Genomic DNA, 24,135 nt, shown 5'->3' on the forward strand with positions numbered 1-24,135 from the left:
AAGAGGAGGTCTTGGTCTCAGTTCAGCTCCTCCTACATGGCACAAGGCAGCCCCAGCTCAACGGAGGAAGCTGGTAGTCAACGAGGTGCAAAAGCAGGAGGAGAGGATGAGGTGCATAAAGGCCGTTTCCCAGGCCAAGCAGGGAGAATGGATGAGATGGGAGAGTGTGGAACAACGCAAGATTGGCTGGCAAGACCTATCAGTTTCCTCATCAGGTCAACATATGATGTTCTCCCATCACCACAGAACATAAACCTCTGGGTAGGAGAGGATCCCTCATGTCCTTTGTGTTCATCACCTGCAACACTAAGGCACATTTTGACAGGATGTAAGGTGGTTCTTAGCCAAGGACGGTTTACTTGGCGCCATGACCAGGAGCTGCGATGTTTGGCCTTAGCATTGGAAGACAAGCGTAACATGACCAATAAGTTACTACCAGTTCCATCAAAACATTACACACAAAAGACAACATTCCTCCACCCAGGAGAGCAACCACCAAGAAAAGGTGTTAAAACCAAGCCTAGCCCAGGACAACTGGATGCTGCTAGAGACTGGAAATGCTGGCAGATGTTGGTCAACGGCTTATTTTTCCACTGAAGATTGCCACCACTAACCGTCTGGATCAGCACGCCTTGTTCACCTGGTAGAGTTAACAGTGCTATGGGAGGATGCTGTAGATGAGGAGAATGAGAGGAAGAAACTGCGGTATGCTCAACTAGCCGCTGAAGCGGAACAACAAGGATGGAGAGTCTGGGTTTACCCAGTGGAAGTGGGTTGTCGAGGATTTGTGGCACACTCTGCAACCCGGTTTCTCAGGGACGTCAGATTCAGTGGCCAAGAGTTGCGTCGCACAGTGAAGAACTTATCTGAAGCAGCAGAGAGGAGCAGCAACTGCCTGTGGTTGAGACAGAAATATTTTGGTTGGGGATCTCAAGCACAATAGAAAGAAAGAAACGCTGATGTATGGGTAAGTAAGCTGGGCTGAGTTGAGTGGGGGACGGAGGGGGGTGACGCTGGGACGCCAGAATCACCGTCGAGCCCTCTTGAGGTGTCGTGGGCTAGTCGACGAAACACCGAGGATGGAAGGTGCCCACTTGAAGACCCCAGAGATGTACCCTACTTAGCTCAATCCAGACGGTTGTCATGCTGATGCGCTGGGGAGACCGCACTGTGGTTGATCCCCGGAGCCAGCATCACAGCCGTTGTGTGTGCTGATGCGCTAGGGAGGCAAATAAGCTGATCCCTGGAGCCAGCATTACACTTCAGCCATCAACACCAGGCAGAAGGATAGCTACATCATCATATGGAAGGAAACGCAAATGGATGGAGACACAGATGGATCACTTTAGTTTACTGTAAAGCTACGTCTTAGTTGGTGCTTATCTTGGCGAGAGCCGAGTTCAAATCAGCATGACGTTTTAACATCTACTCTCGTGTAATGGAAATCATAAATCAATCAAGAAAGCACAGTTAAGTTTATAGTTAAAAACAAAAACAGCTTTACTATGTCTTAATGCTCTACTTACTGTACTATTGCTCATTTATTGATTTATTTCCATTGTGGTACAACAGATTACAACATAGTACTGTACAACACATTGTAAGTACAACAAATGGCATGTATTTTAAAACACATTTGAATGGAAATGTTTCATCAACTGGAAAATTGTTTCTCCACACGATATTACCTTATGGTGTTTGTTTACCTCTGTACTGACTGATTTGTAAATAAATACTTTGGTACCATATCAAAAGTGACAAAGAAAATGAATTATTTTCACATTTCAGAAGTCGAGATAACTGGTGCAGTCAAAGAAAGAGAACTCCACTCAACACCGCACACTGGTAAACTACACTCTTGTCTGCATACAACACTTCTAGTTTTTTTTCAGTAATGTATAAAACACACAAAAAATTAGGGTTATGTGTACTGTGCTGGTACTTATGAGGACTTAACTGATCCGTATAGTGGCTTTTAAAAAGTACCAAACTGCAAACACTATTATAAATGTGTGCAATTATTTAACACTAACGCAGGATAAATTGCAAAAAAACATGGTTATCTTTATCATAGTTGTTGTTTTTGTTTTGCCATTTGGTCCTTTTTTAAAGCTGCTAAAAGGATAGCAGTGCCATGATTCAAATATAAACCCAGTGTGAGTGTTGACAGGGCTACTACATATGTAGAAAGTATTCAATAATTGGTACCTTGTGTTAATGTAAAACCCCTGTTAAATAAGCACTGAAGGACCAGCCTTTATTTCATACAAATCACAGAAAGATACAAAATGTAAAACCAAACATTTTGGGGAATTCTGAATCCCCACACCATCACTTCAAAACAAAAGAGTTTCTATAGCAACTTGATACACGGCTGCCCAAGGCCTTACATTTTAGTATAGCCTGGCCATACTAAAATGCAAGGCCTTGGGTGAATATTTTAGAGAATATGCTTGCTAGTGTTCCTGAAGGGGGTTAATAAAAGCTCAAATTAGGACGACAAATGCTGCTGCAGTTTTGCGGCGGTTTCACGATGCCAAATTGAAGAAAGGTTATGAACTTATGAGGGAGTGGGTTGCCGGGGCCTAACTCCTTGAATGCAGCTGTTTATGTACCTGCTGTGTGAGAGACACTGAAAATGATAGATAGCCACAGTGGGGCAGGGAGCCCATCCATTTTATTTGAGACAACTCCCCCAGCAGACAATGTGCTGTTCTGACAGGCAGCTATTCCGCGCAAAGAGCTAGCTAGGTAAACAAGCCACAGCGAGAAGGTCTGAGAGCCAAGAGATAAGGGGGAGAGGGAGAGACAGGAGAGAATGGAATGTGTTGTACCCGAGAGAGAGAGAGAAGGTGCCGAAGTGGATCTGGGGTGGTGTTGTGGTGCTTTGCATTACAGCTGAAGGTAAAGGATGGGGTGTTTATCTGAATTAGCACCATTTTAGTCACAGGACAATAAAACTGCTAGTGTTAGTAAATTAGTAACTAAGAAAGTTCCTCTAAAGACTAAAATAATGTCAGAAAAATTGTACCAATTGCCTACAAATTATTTCCTAAAAGAAAATTTCTATCAAAGTCGATGCCATTATTGATGGGGGAAGGGACAAAGTAAAATAGATTTGTATTTATATTTTAGGTAGTATTACAAAAAAAATGAACTGAAGGCACTGAGATAAAGGCTTGCCACACAATTTTACAACACATTACATTACAACACATCCTATCACTGAAGGTTATACAATTAATCAAATGCATTCCAGCGAGTGAGTGGCATGTTGTTGTTTTTTCACTGCACTGAAGAAATCCCAGCTGAAAACACAGTCTTATGACATCACAACTCAGTATGCACAGTGTTATGACATCACAACGCAGTCTGCACCGTTATGTCATCACAACGCAGTCTGGTAGTGATGTGACCCGAAGTTACTGCACCTGGATAACCAGCAGTGTTGCTCTTAGTTTATACTACTGTGATGGCTCCAGAAGCTTCCCTCGGTGCTGCCATTGCACCTCAGTACAGAACCATTGCAATGCCAGTAAAATACTTTACCACACTGCCACAGACAATCATTTAGCGAGTGTTATGCACTTGTGTAACTGAATCTGCCTCAGTCTTTCTGAGGCTACGCAGTGCTGCACGCACAGCTGGAATATGCCTGTCACCTTCTCTGTGTGCCCCAGTGCTGATGTCTGTTTTACAGGCAGCCAGCCAGCCTGGCCCCAGTACATTCACGCTAGACTTCCATCTTGCTTCAGTAAATGTGCCAGCTTCACGCCTAATTTGCAGTTAGCTACCTTGCCCCGCCTCTTCCCCCTCACCCCGCGAACATGCCTTCATGTCCATGTTGGCTTTGCTGAGTTTTTTTTTTTTTAATCTATTTGTTTTCCCTTCAACCGTATATCTAATTCCACTGTGTCAGTCCTGATAAAAGTTTATTATGGTAAAACCGTGACAAAATCCAAGCAAAGTGCAAAAAACAAATGTAAAAAAAAAGGAAAATTCAATGCAATATATATATATATATATATATATATATATATATATATATATATATATATATACTGTATATATATATATATATATATATATATATATATATATATATATATATATATATATATAATTATTGTATTACTTATACATTGAAAGCATGATTTTTTTTAAATTAAATTTTAATTACTGCTGTCTGATTTATTAAATATACTGATATATTAAATAAAGTCTGTGATACTCGTACTCTATTCCATTAAATTATTTAAATCATATAAAATAAAAAGTCTTGTCTTCTCTAACGTTTCTGCATATTGGGGGAAAAAATACATGGCATATGCCTAGCAAAGCACAGGAAAAAAATATTTGCCATGGTCATTTTTAGTAAGGGTCTGTTTCTGTGCTTCTGTGACCTGCAAACCCAGAACTACAAATGCATGTCCTCCTGAGCAGACTCCCATGGGAGAGGCTTATAATGCAGCTTTCTGACACTCGACAATGCAATCCAAACCACAGCGAGGACCAATCTCCGGGGATGCAACCAAGCAGCACTCGGAGCAGATCACAGGAGACAAATCAAACAAACAAACCAGAGGTGTGCGAAACCCTCACCCGGAGCGGCGGCCCCCCCCCCCCCCCCCACACACATGTGGCCAGCTAGCTGCATATCAGCTGTGTTTTGAAGTTGGTTTTACATTGTGATCTGCAAGCACTCTGACACCGAATGAGGATTAAACCCTTGACCTCTCGCCCTCCAAGGGCAGCTGAACCATTTGGTCGCTCGTTATAAACTTGCAAGCCCCTCTTACTTTATCTAAAAACAATCGCACACTTTCCAACGTGGATTTGTTGCTGTTAACTAACCCTGCATTCCTGTGACAAACTGTCAGCAGAAAACAGCAAGCCACTCTTCAGAAAGGGCTCTTCAGTTGCAGTGCATAAGGATACCACAATGGAAATGGTTGTGCACTAAAGGGCAATGGTATTTGACATACCTATGGCATCACAATGGTATGAACACAATGCATACGTTGGCATTCGCTTCAGTACCTTGGTGTCCTATCTGCGCCAAACAGACAATGTGCTACAGTATCAGCACCACTGTGATTCATGTGTTTAACAGTCATTGTGTTGCCATTACTGGTAATGCCGTGATATATGGTTCTGTTCTATATGATAATACAGACGTGCTCCTCCTTTATAATACAGTACAATCCATAGTTAAGAGACTGTGCTTTTTGCTTATGGAATAGCATTAGGGGGCAAATAGGAGCCATGACCACACTGCCTTATAACGTTAAAGTATTGAAGGTTGCCTTAGGGCAACACTGTACAATGGTTTGGATTTTAATTGTAATAGTATCCTATCCCAATGTTATTTCTTAAAAATGGTGCTCCTGAAAGTATATTGCAGTATGCTAGAATTGCCCTAGCCCCTCTCACATGCCTTCTTAATCTCCCTCCAGTGTCTTTCACTCAGGTTGTGTAAACCCCCCCCCCCCTCCCTTCCCGCTGTGTTCGGTTCACACCATTCTTCACAATTCTGTAAACAGCGCGGGCCCCCTGATTTAGCAGGCCCATCCTATCTTTCACCCACTTGTCTGTCCAGATGGCCTCAACAGCTGAACCTGTTGAGACTCTTTGACGGCCTCGTTCCTGGGGAGAGAGAAGAGGGAGACTGCAGGCTCCTGGGAAGAGGGGAGAGGGAGAGACTGCAGGCTTGTGGGGAGAGAGGAGAAGGAGAGACTGCAGGCTTAGGGAGAGGGAGAGACTGTAGGCTTAAGGGGAGAGAGGAGAGGGAGAGACTGTAGGCTTAAGGGGAGAGGAAGAGATTGTAGGCTTGAGGGGAGAGGGAGAGACTGCAGGCTTGAGGGGAGAGGGAGAGACTGCAGGCTTGAGGGGAGAGGGAGAGACTGTAGGCTTGAGGGGAGAGGGAGAGACTGTAGGCTTGAGGGGAGAGGGGAGAGACTGTAGGCTTGAGGGGAGAGGGAGAGACTGTAGGCTTGAGGGGAGAGAGGAGCAGGAGAGACTGCAGGCTTGAAGGGAGAGGGAGAGACTGTAGGCTTGAGGGGAGAGGGGAGAGGGAGAGACTGCAGGCTTGAGGGGAGAGGGAGAGACTGTAGGCTTAAGGGAGAGAGGAGAGGGAGAGACTGTAGGCTTAAGGGGAGAGGGAGAGACTGCAAGCTTGAGGGGAGAGGGAGAGACTGTAGGCTTGAGGGGAGAGGGAGAGACTGCAGGCTTGAGGGGAGAGGGAGAGACTGTAGGCTTGAGGGGAGAGGGAGAGACTGCAGGCTTGAGGGGAGAGGGAGAGACTGCAGGCTTGTGGGGAGAGGGAGAGACTGCAGACTTGAGGGGAGAGGGAGAGACTGTAGGCTTGAGGGGAGAGGGAGAGACTGTAGGCTTGAGGGGAGAGGGGAGAGGGAGAGACTGTAGGCTTGAGGGGAGAGGGAGAGACTGCAGGCTTGAGGGGAGAGGGAGAGACTGCAGGCTTGAGGAGAGAGGGAGAGACTGTAGGATTGAGAGGAGAGGGGAGAGGGAGAGACTGCAGGCTCCTCCGCTCCTCATGAGGACAGTCTTCAATCAGAAGAAAGGCCCACCATTGTGTCGCCATGGTGACCAGCTGAGGCCCCTTCTCAGTCACAAATGCATTATAAGTCCCCATTATATCCTAGGAGTGGTGGCTACATACTTATAATGCAGCTGAGAGTCTGGCACTCCAGATGTCAGTGTATCAAAACTGCTTCACGCTTAATAACACAATTGTTACCTTTTAAAATAACAGTTACCAGTCTGCCTTTCTACTGTCCTTTTTCAATTTCATTATTTGTTCTATGTATTTATTTATTTTTTTCACATGAATTAGGACACATCTTATGAGACCAAATCTTACACAACACCACTGACCTTGAAGCATTGCAGGCCACCAGATGTCTTAGTAAACAGTCAGTGCTCTAGTCTGTAGCGGCTGTCTGCCAGCTCAGAAAGTACCAATTTCAGTAAAGCCAGGCTTAGTCAGTGCCAACCACCGACCAATCCCACTTCAATGGCTGGCACACATACTAACCACAGAGCCGCTTGGCTGCTTGGGCCTCCATGATCGCTTCCAGTGAAGTCAGCTTCCAGACACGTTATCCAAATCCCACACCACCACACCCCTGTCTGCATGGCTAAAGAATCTCTACACCGCTGTGTACAAATATATATTTATAAACAACAACTCACACAGATCATGTATTCTTTTTAATATATATTCAAGCAAAGATTCTTGTAACACACAGCCAACACAATACTCAAAACTGTTGCAGGGGGGGCTTTATTCAGTGTAACACAGACGCTGCACCAAGGTATCCACGCGTTTACAATCTGAAGCCAGTATGTTGGGGAATGTATCATTTTCAACTGTGAGTTTTACAGTGTAGGAACTGCTACAAAGTGTATCTGGGTCATTCTGTTTGTTTGCAACTTTGCGTTTTAGCACTAGCTTTTAGTCAAGGGAAACGGTTTGGGACAGATTTGATGTTTTTTTTGTTTGTAACACACCACATTTCATTTAAATAGTTTTTACTTGTGTCTTTTCTTTAAACCTGGAGCTATACATGAGCTATAGCTATGGCCAAAAGTTTAGCATCACCTAACATTTTAGGATTGAAAAAACTATATGAACATAATTTAGATATTTTATTTAACACCATGGAATCAAAGAAAGTACAAAATGATATTGTAAATGTTTACCGTAAGGCATAACAGTAAGACACATTTTTTATGTCACATTTTTAAATTTGTCAGTTTTTTATTAAGTATATGGAACACTACAAAGCGGTATGTAATGCAATATGTTAACGTAACATTATTCAGCAGATTTCATTCGACTTTATGAAGCAAAATGAGTTCATTCAATAAGGTGATGCAAAACATTTGGTTGTAGCTGTAAATTTAAACCTCTAACCCTTAACTACAAAAATGAAGGCCTTCTAAATGAAAAACATTTTGGGCGATTAGCTCCTCAGTGCAGAGAGCTGTAACTAGGGGAGGAGTCAAGATTTCAACTCATCTCAATATGCCAGCCTGAGGCCCTGTTGTGAACAAATCACTTCCTCTGCTCATTTCCTGTCAGTGGAGTGGGCTGGGGGAGGGTTATGGGACAGGACGGGGGTCATAGCCCAATGTTTCTCAAAACTACTTTAAAATGTATGATTTTCTGTAAGTTACAGTGCTGAGGTGCTGGGTAAGAAACGGAGTAGTTCTTTTCTAGTTTTATATCGCTAGTTTTATATGTATTAAAATCTAGTGCTGCCTCAATAGTTCATGACTCGGTGATTCACGAATTTGGTTCATTCACAGTTAGACAATCATGACAGTAAATTGTATGTGCACAATATTTTACTGTATAAGGGGTCTTCATGAATTTACTGCTTTCACACATAAAAAAAAAACAGTGAGATATTGAAAACAGTGCACTAGTGAAGTACTAGTCAGGTACAGCACACGTACAATTTACTGTAAACACTTAACCAAATTCATGAATGATCAAATAGTGGAATAACAAGGGAGCACTGCCCTTCAAAAGACACGTGGGTGAGGTTGCAGTGGCTGAAGACTGGCTGTACGAAGCCGCTATTGTGACATCATGGCTACTAGCCTGTCGTTAAACACTGATTTGGAACACCCACATGTGTAGAATAATGGTTGAGTCCAATTCCCATAAGAGGAAAGGATTGGGGGCGGGGGGTGGATGAGGTTGTGGTTTCAACCTAGGGACTGCTGTGATACCAGCGGTATATGTTCTTTTAAACACCCCACCCCCAAACAAACTCTCCCAAAACTTAATATAACCAACTTCGAGACAACATTGACTTTATCTCTGATCCACCTAGGGGCTTTAACCGACAAGCTGAGGAGTTTAAAAGATTCCTAAAATATGAGAAATGTTATCCAATCACAGCAGTCCCTCAGTTGAAACCGCCCCCTCGTCCCTCCCCTAGGTCCTTTCCTCTTATGATAACCAGCCTCGTCCGCAGTAGAAGCGGCAGTTGAGCTGGGGTAAAGTGGCTGCGTACCTGTCTTCCAGCCTCGTTGTTCTGCAGGTTCATGAGGGTGCGTGCGTGCTCCTCCGAGCCCTTGGGGTAATTCTTCTCCCTCTCACGGGCGTCCACGAACTCCTTGGCGAAGCGGTACCCGTAGTCCACGTTGTCCCCACAGCCCCCCCACAGCCAGTCCCGGGGGAGGTCCTTGGGGCGCGCGGCCCGGCTGCAGCCACAGGTGGACAGCTCCCCCTCCCTGCAGGCCCTGCTGATGGCGTTCACCACACCCGCCGCACTCACTGCGTAGGTGAAGGCCGTTTCCCTGCTGCCTGGAGAGACACACATTTAATTAACATGCCTGTGAGTGGCCTTGCGATTCTATAGTGCTTTATGGAAAACCTTGACACACGTTCTACAAGTTGCAGGATTTGATATACGAATGCTCTTACTGCCTTATTGGGATTCCAAGGGGTCCTATTGTAAAGCAGTGCACTCTTTCAGCTCTGCAGACCTGTGTGCAGATCTCAGGAAGGCAGCTCTAAACTGCTCTTGTGGGCCAAATGGCCTCCTCTCATTCATCATTATTTTTATGTAAGATGACCCTACTCAAAACTGCAGACTAGTGAACTAATCTAATATGTTAAAATGTATATCTGTGCCCATTTTTATTTACTTTTCAGTACAAGATACTATTAGACAAAATTAAAATAAAATCCTTCGGATGAGACATAAAACCGAGGTCCTTATTGGAAGTGACTCTGCAGCAGTTGTTGATGCACAGTTCAGCCCCTAGTCTATGTGAGTCGCTTTGGATAAGCATCTGCTAAATTACTAATTACCAATAAAAAAGCTTGTATTGTATCAGTGTATTGGAATTTGATCAGAATACTGTACTACATTGAAGCAGGGGGATTGGCTGCTCAGTTCTTAGACCTCCAATGAACACCAGGGGCTGCTGGGTATGATGTGGTGTTTGTGGCTCAGTAGGGGGTCAAGACAGCCCAGCCCCCGCAGCAAGTACAGGGACTGCAGTGCTATTGAAGGTACTGTCTATACTTTGTGAACAAGATCCATGATTCTATAATCAGAGCTACTCAAAGAATCCCAAAAAAGGGAATCATTGATCATCGCTTTTCCTTGTAATGTGGAAATGGAACAGTGGTGCCCTCTGGTGTCACAAACTGTAAATACTATTTTTTTTAAATGATTTAAAAATGCTGCATGTCCCCACTCCCCACGGCCCTGAATACAATGTTGACAGTCCAGTTTGTTTACACCCAAAGCAACAGCTGTATTTGTTATATTGGTAAGATTTATTTAGGGAACACATATAGTGCTGATATTTTCAACGGTTCTAACTGTCATATTTGTATTATTACACGGTTTACTGTAATAGTCTAATATTTGATAGTATATGAATTGGAAAGCTTTGCTGGCTGTATTTGCCATTTGCAGTAGGTTTGTACCGAAATTAAATAAATAAATAAATAAATAAATAATGACGTGTTACAACTTTCTCAGGTAAACATTCATTAATAAGAGCGCGTCCCTTAACCCGACCAGACCGGTTTGAAAGAGGAATGTGAGAAAGACTGAAAAGAAAGGGGTCGGAAGTGCTGAAGGTTTTCACACACTTATTCTACACCCTGACTTTTTTTATGAATGAGAAAGAAAAGTCATCCTCACATTTATCTCCGCCAAGAACTGACGCGCGCACTAAACCGTAAAGAATTTAAAACCCGACTAAAACAGCAAGGTCTATATGATCTCTTTTTTTCTCAAACCACCTTGCATCTGCTATGCACGTGGGAATGTGGGTTCACTGAAAGAAAAACAAAGACAGAGACCACAAGAGCATACCTGCAGCTGATACTACTGGTGTGATTGTGCCCCGTGTTTATTTAAACGCAGGTGTCGGTGTGGTGTACTATCTACATAACACAATGCAACGCCAAGTGTCTCAAAAGAAGCTGTTTTTATTAAGCTCCAGTACCTTTTTATATACAAAATAAAATCGTTACCAACCGTTTTCATAAACTGTGCGTAAAACAGGTTTACATTGATATCCAGAGTTGTGTATCATATTAAATTGTGTGGATTTTGTTATTTTCTTTTTAAAGTAGTATTGGAGCTAACGTAGATCTAGACCTCCGTGTATTTCGAAGACTTCAATTAATCTACCGTCGTACACAGATCCTCCATCATACGTAATATATAATGAGATTGGAGAATTGTATTAAGTCTGAATCTATGTGTTTGGAATGGGGCTCACGGACTCGTACGGCGTGTGCTGACTGGCTGTGACAGACGGACACGCTGGTATGCGCGCTCTGCGTTCGGACTGGTCATGGAAATCAGAGGGATGTAACCTATAGAAGAATTCAGTTTTATTGTCCTGTGGCCGGAGACATCAAAAAGTCCGCCCGGATTTCTCGACTTCTTACCATCAGATAATTGCATTTCAAAAGAGGCTGCGGACAATGGCCGAGCTAACACCTCAATATAAACCTAGCGATTGACTGCAAATAACTCTTCTTTTGCGATTTGTGGAAAACTAGGGGGGACCGTCTTTTTTCCCCCCTCCACTGCAGGGAAAAGTTACCTTACACCTTGTTATACAAAACGGATATCACACCCTATTGTTGTAAGAGACGCGGCTTCTACTTTTTTGATAGCTTATCTGGGCTTTTAAAAACAATAAGAAAGGATCATAAGAAAGTCTGCATTCTAAGCGGGCCAGCGCATCCTGCCCCTGTCATTGACCCCGAACTGTAGCCTTTAATGCAGAGTGGAAAGACAACGTCTGTGGAATAAAGGCTATTTACAGATTTAATAAATAAATAAATAAATAAATAAATAAATAAATAAATATAATTATAAGCAACACAGCGTTGCAATTTGAGTGCCCCTAAATTGATTCTTACTAATTTTAGTTCATAAAGATATATGCATGTGGTAATGCAGAGTATTTTAATGTTGTTGTTTTTTTTTTCAGACAATTAATAAATAAATAAACAAACAATGACAGTGTACACTTCGCTAAATATTGCGAGTCATGACTAGCGTGTCTGGGAATTGAGGCACGCTAATATAATATACAATGAAGGATTATAAACGGGTCCTGCTATATTGCAGTATTGTAAAAGTGGGCGACGAGCTATAAAAATGTGACTCAAACTATGAACAACATGGGGGTGGCTGGGGGCTGAGCAAAGCTAATACTTTTTGGAAAATTAAGAGGTATAACTGTATTCCTTATATGCCAACATAGCTTACTTATTTGCATGACCCGTCCAAAGACCGAGGTGTTGTCCACTGTGCTGCAGTTCCACCGCCTCTGTCTGAATTGAAACTGACACTCCTTGATGCCAGTCTTGGCCCCTTCGCCGATGTATACCATGTGATCCTGGTACAGCTGGCACAGCTTCCGCTGGCCCTGCGACAGCCCCGCGAGCTGACTGCACAGAGGCTGCGCTCCTATGATGTACATCTCGGGTCTCTGAATGGGGTTCATTGCTAAAGACCTACAGCCAGAAAAGGGAAAAGGCAGTTTGTCACGTTAGAATTGCCATCACCACACTATATGCACGCGTTGACAATCTCTGCATCTCTCGCTGGCCTCATGTATGTGGTAATATTTTGACTCATTACCATCTCTTCAGCCGATTTCATTACAGTCAAACTGGATGGTATATTTAGCCTGCCTAAATTAAACGTGTTTCCTTTAATGAGTTCACGAAATGCAAATTAATATGGCAGTTGGTTTTCCACAAGTACATTCTTTTAGCTTATTTTTACGATGACTGCTGTCGGTTGAACATTGTATTAGGTGTTGAAATTGACCGATCAACCATAAACCAGCTTCCACTTTGGGGGGATTTCATTATTAGAAGTCCACTTGGCTCCCCATTCTCTCCGTGAATTTGAACAAAAGACCTTCATATCTCTCTCCCGGGGGGGGGGGGGGGGGCAGAGGCTGGGATAAGTGTAACTGGGATGTGCTATTCCAAACCAAGTTTATCAGCCCTAGAAATGAAGTAATCAACCAAGGCATGTTACAATTACCGTAATGGTATTGACTGTTAATTGGCTTCTGACTGGAGAATCAGACTCGCGTGCTTCACATATATACGCGTATTTTTTATTTTCATTTCTTTATTGCCACCGAATCCCTTCAGAAAAAGTCGGAAACGCCTCAAATAGTGGCCCAGTAGGAGACTCTAACTTATATATGAATACTTTATTTGTAAATATCAATGAATATAAACAACTAGCAATGTTTGTGTATGTATTTCTAATATTTATCCAAGAAAACCCTATGGCCCCATGTGCCACAATGCCTTGAGAGATCACGAAAAGCATGTCAACAAAAATGATGATAACTTATTATTCACAGGCTTGGAGGCTCATTGTTGGTGTGTCACGGAAAGATCTCGATATTGTATTTGCAAAGCACTTTTATAGTTAAAACAGAGAAACACCATAATCTCCACTGAAAACAACACGGCCGTCAAGCTAATGTCAAAATGACCTTATACTCCTTCAGAAATCCGCAACAGTCCACAATACTGTATACGTGTGTTTATTTTAGCAGCAACAGCAAGTATACAATGCATGAAAGTATATTAACTAAAAACAGAACTATAGCACTTACTGTGAACAGATGCATAGATGTCATAATTAAACCACTGCTGTCAACAACACCGCATGTTTTTGTTTTAAACTAGTGAGTTAATGTGTGTGTAAACAAGGACGGCATAACTTACCACCACGAGTTTGCATCCACGAAGAGCTGGGAAGTGCAGGAGATGAGAGCGATTGCCAGTAGCAAGTGGATCCCCGTCATGGTGAACTGTCCTTGGGTCAGACTGAGGTCCATGCCCCCCTGAGCCAAAGATCTTAATGTAAACGTGTTTTTCTGAAAATGATCAGAAGCAAAAAAAAAAAAAAAAAAAAATGCTTAGATCAACCAAAAGCAAGTATTTTTTAATCCCTTGTGAGCCAGAAAAGAACCCCAACTCTTCATAGCAGTAGTGCTTCAACGAGATCCTCAAAAAGTCGTTCAAATCCCCCCTTTTGCGTCGCCCCTTTCCCCCTTACTCTCCCGTGTCAACACTTTCATGTACAATCCAAATTCTGCGGAAGATCTTATTTTTAACAAGAGTCTATATGAGTGTTCATCGCCCTTGATTTGATTGGTCCGACAAGTGCCTCCATCTAAATGTGTTTTAAAAAAACAAAAAAAACAAAAACGCTTATGCTTTGGACAGAAGGAAAAAACGATACCGGTCTTCAAGGAGTGAAAATAAGAAGAAGCGAGAGGGATGGGACATGGAGAAAAGAGACGCAGGAGAAGGAGTGAGCGAAATCACCAGTGCAGGCGCCCTTCCTGTCTTTGAATCTGATGGTTTTGGCAATTACATTGTGATACCCACCACCAACCCCCCCTCCCCCGGTCTCTCTCTCTCTCTCTCTCTCTCTCTCTCTCTCTCTCTCTCTCTCTCTCTCTCTCTCTCTCTCTCTCTTCTAAAGACACACTAGTCCAGAGGAGGGACGGAGATGAAGAACAAGACCCACCTCTCTTATCCTGAGAGCGCAGTGTTAGGAAAACACCAAATGGATAGCGATTGCCGGGTGGGAGCTGACCGAGCTGACCGAGCCGCGGGAAAAAGTTGAGACCTAAAAACATTTTTACCGTTCTTTCCATCCACCCGGTATTGTAGGTTTGCGCATGGAATAAAATGGGCTTGTTACTTTACAGACGCACACCAACACGAAGTGTACTCCTGCATTAGCAAGTCAGCTAATAAAATATGTTTTGATAACGTTCAGTATATGGTCTATGGGGTACAACACCATGCGGTTCATTTGCAGATATGAAAATACTTGAGAGACTTCTCCAAGTTAGGAATGTGCCACTTCTCCAATTACCCTGGCATTACTTTATTTACAGTTCTTTTTTTCGCGATTGTACTTGATTGTAAACGCCATGCTTCATTTGTATTCTACATCAAAGGTCTCAACCAGTTGTAGCCAGCCAATAGAGTCCCTGTAATAAACCAATCGGCATGGGCTCTACTAGACATGGCCCCATAGAGCGTGTTACCTTTGACTGGTCCAGCTATAAGCTTTTAATATGTTCTGGGAAACGTTAACCTAACCAGTAACACTTGTAGACCGTGCACTGCCCGCCCCACGCAGTACATACGATTTGATACATGATTATATTTGGTTTGCGCCTGTGCTGTATGACGGGAATGATATATATGATGTGGCACTTGATCACACGGATTTGGTTTATATTTTAAAAAAGCATGGTTATGCCGACACGTAAAAGTAACTCTTTGCTTAGAAAAGTTATATATAGACACACAAAAATAACTGCACTATTATGGCACAGTATTTAAAAAAAAAAAAGTTTGGTTTTAATTATATCTCTCCACCGATGCCCCATTTTTGTGAAAAACAAACACACGAGCCAATTGGATTGCTAAAATGGTTGATGTGTGATTCGCCTGGGTTAAGAGCGATGGAAAGCAACACTGGGTTAGGATTGTCCAAGTATAGGTGTTACAAGGTGCGTAATAAATAGTGAGTGAAACGGAACAAAGAGCAGTACATGTCCCTTGCTCTCTGTTTTCCAGCTGGAATTCGGTGTTTATTTTACTGATAATAAAATGGCTTAGCAGAGACCGCTGTGGGAGGTAGGGGGTACAGTGCACGGAGGTGTACTGCACCACGGTAAAAACACTGGAAATTCCGCTAATAGTCTTAATAAAGACGACTTTTTTTCAGATAATCAGGTGTGGCGAGCCGTGTCGGTCTCATCGGCGACTGCAGGTTTCACTCGTTACTTCACTGCAGAATGGCGCGCATATAGTCCAAGGAAAGGTATTTCAGGCCACTCTGAATAACACGGATTCCAGTGGGTTCTAACACCAGAAGGGTTACCTGAATAATTGCAGCTTTGTAAAACATTTTATGGTGGTTGTGTAGAGTTGGCACGAACAGTAAGTAGGCTTATACTAGACTTGCAACTTGACAAAAATATACTGTAGGTTATACTAGATAACCAGGTATTTGTACTCCATTGTAATATTAGGCAATGTTCTTAAAATAATAAATAAATAAATAAATACAGTTCACAAATAAAACCGTATAAATGTATAGTCTCGTCTGAGGACGGAACGGCATTCTTCGGATTCCAGTTAAAATGCTATTGGGTTCTGTGTGGCCATAAAAGTCACTGAAACACAATTCCATAACAATAGCCTCGCCGCTAGTTACGCCTTGTCTTGATGCCATAAACCCATTCAAAGGAGAGACATGTTTATTACTGCATGATGCACCTTTCGATTTATTGCAATTCACCTCTTTTTATTGTTTACGGCGCGTATTTTCTTAGAAATTATTTTTTCTGGCATGACAGCCTCTGACTAGGCTACAGAATGCCAATATATTGCAACACATAGGCTATTCAAATACATAACGTGTGGAAAAAGTATTCAAACGTGTTACTTGAGTAAAAGTACCGTTTTAATATTGCAGTGTTGCTACACTACAGTGACATGCATGAATCACATTTCATCACGTTTGAGAATTTTAATGCAAAACTTCATTAAAAGAAACCATCACAATGCAATAGACCCTACATGTAAAAAGTTTGCTCATTTTATTTCTTAGCAGACGCTCTTCCAGGGCCAGGGTTACCGATGGCGCGCTGCATCGGTAACCCTGGCCATATTGGTTTTTTTGTTCGCATTTGCACACAACCTGTGATACATTTACTTCCTTAAACATATCTACTGCTTTTACATTTTGTAAAACAACTAGTGGTAGATAATATACTTTGTGGTATTTTTTTTTTTTCAGAAAAAGATAGCTGTGGCTATCTTCATAGAGTGGGGGAAAATCAGGTTGTAAAAAATTCTCAAAAAAAAACCGTCTCAAAATAAATTATGCCGGATATGAGTATACATGTGGATAGGCTATTCATTTTTTTCAAACTTCAAACGTGGTCTGAGATACAAGTACTGTATGTGACAGTGAATATATTTTCGCTCGGATTATGTCATTCCTCTCCAGACCCCGCGAGTCGCGCTATAGCTGACCACAACTCCTCCTGACCCCAGAGTGCAGCACGACAGCATAAAACAGCCTGAACCGTCGAACACAACATTCACATAATAACGGCTACAGTAGCACTGCTCAATTACTCGGGGCGGGACCGTCCTTGCAAATCAAACTGACTGGCTTTCTAAAGTGCCACTCAGCTCTGCTTTACCCAATCAGAATCCTGGCCAGCGCACGAGTCAGTGTGCTGAAAGAACGAGTAATGAGATGCTTCTGGGAAATGTAGTGGAGTAAAAAGTACAATATTTTCTAAACAAACGTACTTGAGTAAAAGTAAAAGTATCCCAAAAATAAAGTGTTTTAGTAAAGTACAGATCCCGAAAACAATACTTTCAATTTCTGATTTTTGTCTGTTATTGCTGGAATTCTTCTTCTTCTTCTTCTTCTTCTTCTTCTTCTTCTTCTTCTTCTTCTTCTTTACACCAGAGTTGCTCAAACTCACCAGATTCGTTAGGTTGGTAGATGCTTATTGGAAGATGGAAAATGCTAATGAACATATGTCGCAAGTCACATGGTTTGGCCGCCATATTTGATTGAAAAAAAACATTTTGCCTAAATGTAAAAATTCATCTTTCGAAAACCACTTTTTGCAAACCCAGTGGCACATATGATCGTAGTGTGGTTGTCTTTAAAGGGTGTTAAAGGGAAGTAGCTACAATAAAAAAAACATGGCGGCCACGTTGGTTGATATCATCAACATACAAAACTGGCTAATAATAACTTCTTATAGAGTGCAGATAAGGCCATGGTTACTATGGAACACAGATAGTAACCCATGTATGCTCTATCATAAAATGTCATTGACTGCATTCTGCACTATTTGTTCAAGTGTTTGGTTCTGGTACTGGTACTGGTCCTGGAAGCTGTAAAGTTGCTGGCAGCTCTAGTTTCTAATTATTTTCATAGTGATTGTGTGGAACAGGTTGCAGCAGTAATAGGTTGGTGTAAAAGATGTGAGGCTTTTTCCGAAACGTCTCTGCATGATAAAGATGCGCAATGACACACAGCCCCTTTGATGTCTTCTTAGCCGCACCCAAAAAGATGTGTGCTCACCTTCACACTAATGCGAACCTGTCACTTCTCAAATATGTAGCAGAAGGACCCTTCCCTTACCCCAGCTTAACCTCGAAATTGCTCTACTGAAATCCGTTCTTTCATTTTCTAACAGCTTATATTTAAAACAAAACAATTCACATTTTTGACAAACTTCTTTGATCTTCTGCAGTTATTCAATTTAATCAATTCATTCTCTCTAAGTAAAAAAGCTGTACTGAAGAGCTGTGATATTATTAATATTAGTAGTAGTAATATTACCGAATACACATTTTCTTGTTTTGTAACGAAATGATTTAGTTTAAAACAGAAACCTTTAGAAGCAGATTATCATTGCAGTGTTTATTTTATTTATTTTAGACTTTAGCCTACTTCTGGGGAACAAAAACACCGTGTTACCAAAATTAACTCTACAGTGCAAAGTATAAAAATACTGAAATGTGTTTATACTCTGTTGCTAAGAAGTATGTTACATTTTCAGACACTTGATTTACAGTGTATAGGCTAGGCTTAATAAATTCATCAATTATTTAAATTGTATATATAATTATTTTTTTAGATGAATGTGTATTTAGATTTGGAGATCAGTGCAGATGTACCAGGCTGCAAGGAGAAGCCCTATAGACATCGCGGTGCCCTGTGTGAATGCCGCGCTCAACTGTTCAACAGATGTGGGACTTCAGCTATTAATAGCATTGTTGAAAAATTATCCCTGACCCCAGCATCCCCCTATTTATATACTTTTTTTTTTTTTTGCAACACATGTGTTTTTAGTACATCTAGGGCTAGTTTCACAGACCCCAATAAGAACTAGTCTTGCACTACCTTAGCCAAGGTAACATTATGTAGTCCAGCACTAGTGTCTGTGTCCGTGAAACCAGCTGCTATAGTATAAAACAGTTCAAATAAACACTAACATGATTTCCTCCATAATAGTTATGTTTAATTTTTAGACATGTGATTTTACTGTGCATGCATTTAACCCTTTCAGTGGTGAAAAATGTTTTTAAGGGAGACGAAGAATGCAAAATTAAGTTATATAATTCAAAAAGAATCTCCTTTATTGATGAGAACGTGACAAAAAAATATGTGCTTTGTATATACTGTATATATTTAGGTAAATGGGACTTTAAAGTCCCGTCAGTACTTGAAGAACTCTAAACAGTGGATAAATAACGGATAAGACCTTGAGGTTCCGGGGGTTAAAGCACAACCTTTCATGTTATTACACCACTTTGACTGTGTTTTCTTTTTCGCCAAGGACAAATTAATCTGGTCAACAGCACCACCTATAGGTGGACAGCAATAATGCAACTGGGCTCCAGAAATGACCTAATACTTACATTTATATTTACAAAATGAACGTAAGAAGTACTTCTGTTAGGCCTACGTTTACTGTGACTTTAGACACACCTAAGATTAATTTGTAAAACTCTAAGGCCACGAGCTAAGGTTCACTGCTGCGTATTTGGGCGCCTTTCTTCCATCCATGTACAGTACGGGAACATTTGATTAGAAAAGTCGAAATCTGTGTTCTTTAGCCTACCTATCTTTAAATGAATCGGGACATCTCTTCACTGTACCAAACTATCAAATCACCTCGTAGTAAGCTACCCGTTGAAAAGTCGATTAGCAATAAAAACAGACTATTTAAAATACAAAATAAAAATTTAAAAAACTCATAAGACATAATGGATTTGGTCAAATTACATGACGCGTTTTCTACAAGCTTAGTTTTATCTATACGATCCATTTATGGAGAGAAAGAGAGAGAGAGAGAGAGAGAGAGAGAGAGAGAGAGAGAGAGAGAGAGAGAGGGGGGGGGGGGTCACAATGTATTTGCCAAAACCATCAGATTCAAGGATAGGAAGGGCGCGGTTTTATTTGGATTTCACCCCCCCAAATAATTTCCCTGTCGGTTGTTGTAATTTATAGACATTTAGCGCCGCAAATGTGGTTATTAATGCAATTGTCGGAACATACACACAGGCACGTTCAATAATATGAAGCGACTGAAATTACTCCGATTCACCACAAGGTGGCTCACTTGGTCTAAACATATCTTTTACTTGCCTGTTTTTTCAACGCTTTGAATACCGTTGTCAAGCAACTGACGTGGTAGGAGTTGAAAGAGACCTGCTTTCACACAGAACTTACTCCCTATGCTAAACTTTGTTATGCGTCGTGTCTTCCATCTTCCAACTCATTTTCCGTTATTTATATCCGGTGAGTAGGATGTAAGTCTAGGACTAGGCAGGGTATGTGATGTGGATCATCATAGTACTGTAAAAGAATAGCAGTGTAGTATGGTGACTTGGTAAATTGTACAGGTGAACATGGTAAAGTATTTACAAGTGACACAAAGTAAAGTATGCAGCGGTAAGGCATTAATTTAATGAGCAAATTAATTCATTAATTTAATGAGCAAATTAATATTTGAGAACTTTTTATTAGACGCACCACAACTCCAAAGTACGGTAACATTTTGTTGACAGTATCATTTCAATTTCACTTGCCAACACGTTGTTTTCATTTAATACATTGAATTTGGACACACAGCCGTCAACAGCAATACACTAAGGAGACACTTCTGTCAGAAACTCCACTGGGCTGAAACCATACTAATAGACTTTTTACTTTGCTGCTTCTCTTTTTAAATAATAATGAAATTAAGTAAAATGGTCTTGTGTTTGTCTCGTATTGCAAGTCATGAAAATTCAGATTGCTACTCGCACTCAGAACTGAGGCATCTCAAACCTGCTGCAATGCTATATCCAGTACTGTCTCTTCAAGGGGATGGGGCTTGTATAGATGTAAACAAACTGGACCGTCAACAAGGTCAGCTTTTGTAATGAAGCAGAATGCCAAGAAGGTTAATTTCAATTCATACAGCCAGCCCCTTTGCAATTTCCCTATGTGAATACTGACCAAACCTTACCCAGCTTAGCTTCCGACACCAGTCCGAGTACTGATCAGACCTAATCCTGCTACTCAACTTCTGAGATCTGCACACACCTACAAACTGGATAAAAGGGATCGTGTGAAACACACACTGCAAGGATCACTGGGACAGATGGATTTGGTTCCAGTCTTTGCAGTTACTCTTGCAGAAACCCAATTTTTTGGGAATGTAAAATGAAGTACAAATGTCCCACCTGGTGTGGAGCAGAGGTTCTGAAACCTTTTAGATTTGTTTTCTCTTTGCATTAAATATGCATGTTGTTTAACAAAAGAGAGGTTTCTAGAATGTCCTGGAGACGTCCCAAGCTACCCTTGTGGACCCCCGGACCCCAGTTTGAGAAGTGATGAATAAACATGTAATTGGTAAGGTCTTGGATACGGAAAATGCCTCCAACCACACCTCTATCGATGGCCTATACTGTCTTGCCCAGCATGACTGAAAAATACTTATTTTCCATTTATTTATTTATTTTAATTTTTAACAATGTATAAATTACAGAACAAATGCAGGACATAGAGAACAAACAGTAAGAAATACAATAGACATTACCCGGGGTTTATACATTACATTCAGATTGCATTAGTGACATGTTAAGGAGATGATTAACATGCAGAAATTGTAAACGGTTTAACCTTATTGAACAAGGAGGTAGTGGGTTATCAAATCACGTGACTGTGGCTGAAAAAAACTTGCAAACAGGGAGATGCAACTTCTATCAACTACAGAATACAATTCAGGGACGGCGGTTGCATAACTAAACCAATCACGTGACGGTCAGCATTTATTCACAGAAAGTCATGTGCAATATATCGCCCATCCTAAAGTGTATCGTCTCCCCTTCCCCTCGCTAGTGTCTGCAGGCTGGCGGGACCGGCAGAAGACGACACGCATGTTTAGGTAGGTAGGTGATAAATGTAAACAGAAAACGCGTTACGTTATTACTGCCCACGTAAGACTGCCGTTATAATCCAGTGCATAAACTACAAATTGCATTAAAATCCATGGTTTGGCCTCATCACCAATACGACGCCTTTTGTAAAAAGAACATATTTAACACATAAACTCGTGGTTTTAAAAAAGCAGTTGTAAGGCATAGCTTTTGCCTATGCGATCTTAAATAAATAAATAAATAAATAAATAAATAAATAAATTCTAATTACAACAGGGCTCGTCCCGAGTCTGCACGACACTGACATTTTCTGTTGAATTGCATGACTTGGGCTAGTGGCGCTCTTCTACGAGACCACTGCGGACCGCTCTTTTAAGATGTTCTTTAAGTGTTGACCCATTTAGCAAGGATTTAGCGAGCATTATCTGATGAGTCACTCCCACAAACCCCTTTCTGTTCTCACTGACAATTATCGTCTCTGTTTTTTTGAAACGCTGCCTGTTTTTTTTTTGCTAGCAGTTGTTTCGACCACATCAGCAGAGGCAACAGGAAGTAGCCTAGCTTGTGAAGAGCTCGGTCGATACGTCTGCTCGCGGGGTGTGTATATGAATCAGTCAGTGAGTGAACATGAGTTTAGGTTTTCTTAAGAAGTGTTGTTTTAGGAAAACTAACTTTCTGAAAACGACAGTGTTTACATGACCATTTTTTCAAAAAACAAAAGCAAAAAACAATTCCAGAATTGGCGTGTACACTTGTGTATCCACATAACAAGTTGTAGACTGATAATTACATCTTCAAACACAGTAAAGATCAGAAAACACAACACTTAAAAAAAAAAAGTACCGTTGTTAAATATTTTTAACAAAGAACCACAACAACAACAAACAAACACCCTAACTATAATTTAAAAATATTAAAATAAACTTTGTAAATTCAGACTTAGTCAAATTTACAGAGTATTTTACTACACACACACCTTTAATGAGTGTTCCCATGTAGAAAACTCGACCAGTATGTTTTTATTTTTCTTCTGTTCGTAGCAAGGCCATTCCACACTTAAGTTAGGTGTAAAATAAAATATTGTGTTATATAAGGATCTCGCAAGGGGGTTAATTAGCTCAATTTAATAACTAGGAACACCGTTGGAAGAGCGCAAGTTTTCTCAGAAATGTAGTTCCTTTTCATGCATGTATTATAGGTTAATTTTACCATAAACATACCTTATCCTGTGACTGATTTAGACAATCCCTATCCATTTCTACCAGGATCCCTCATTATTTAATTGGATCTACTGGGTCACTAACAGCTCTGGGCTGCTCAATTCAGTAATTAACCCCTTAAGGTAAACAAGGAATTGAGCGGCCGTTCAAACAGGTTCTTCTTAAAATACATTTGAGAGCGACTCAAGTATCATGAGGAGGAAACTGACAGTTTGGATGAGTAGATCCAAGCTGTCAGTAAATCTGAAACCCTTGTTTCGTGCACCTAATTGCAAAAATAAGAAAGTTAGAATAATTAGCATTTGTGAGACACATACCTGTATGTCTCTTGTACCTAAAGGGTTAAGGACTTGTTAGAGCAAGGTCCTGGACTGAAGTTAATTATCCAGAAGTGACTGCCTGCTGCACTATATGTGTAAGAGTATACAGCAGATAGTGCTTGGCATGTGATTACAACTTGTATCAAACAAGTGTGGATGGCCGAATAACTTCCGAGAGTTGGTTAAAGTTAATATCACATACTGATTCATGCCATATGCTTTTTAAAAAATGTTTTGTACAACACTGCTTCTTCAGGAGGGGGAAGGGGTATTGATTATGACATCTTAATGATTACAAATAGAAACATGTTATCACATACTCCACAGCAAGTGATAACATGATTTATCACATCAATTGTTTTTAAAATCTTTAAAAAAACAAACAAACAAAACATCAAGAATGCTTTCAAAGATCATGTGGTTTTAGCAACATATTTAAAGAAAGTTGCTTTGCAAATTGAAATCAAATATAACATGTTGCCTAAAATATTTAAATGCGTCCTCTATAAAAATGATAAAGTATCTAAATAGAAAAAGTAGTAAAAAT

General features: G+C 41.0%; 1 protein-coding gene across 1 annotated transcript in view; it reads right to left on the reverse strand.

The window, feature by feature from the left end:
* Positions 1–24,135, reverse strand: part of LOC117419878 (protein Wnt-5b-like) — an 87,198-nt gene that overhangs the window by 7,898 nt on the left and 55,165 nt on the right. The window contains exons 2-4 of the mRNA XM_034033205.3: positions 13,778–13,929; positions 12,288–12,535; positions 9,048–9,340 (exon numbers count right to left, since the gene is read on the reverse strand). Of these exons, the coding sequence (XP_033889096.3) occupies positions 9,048–9,340; positions 12,288–12,535; positions 13,778–13,929 (693 nt within the window). The remainder of the gene's footprint in view (positions 1–9,047; positions 9,341–12,287; positions 12,536–13,777; positions 13,930–24,135) is intronic.

Source organism: Acipenser ruthenus, chromosome 14 (assembly GCF_902713425.1).
Source record: "Acipenser ruthenus chromosome 14, fAciRut3.2 maternal haplotype, whole genome shotgun sequence".
Classification (NCBI taxonomy): Eukaryota; Metazoa; Chordata; class Actinopteri; order Acipenseriformes; family Acipenseridae; genus Acipenser; species Acipenser ruthenus.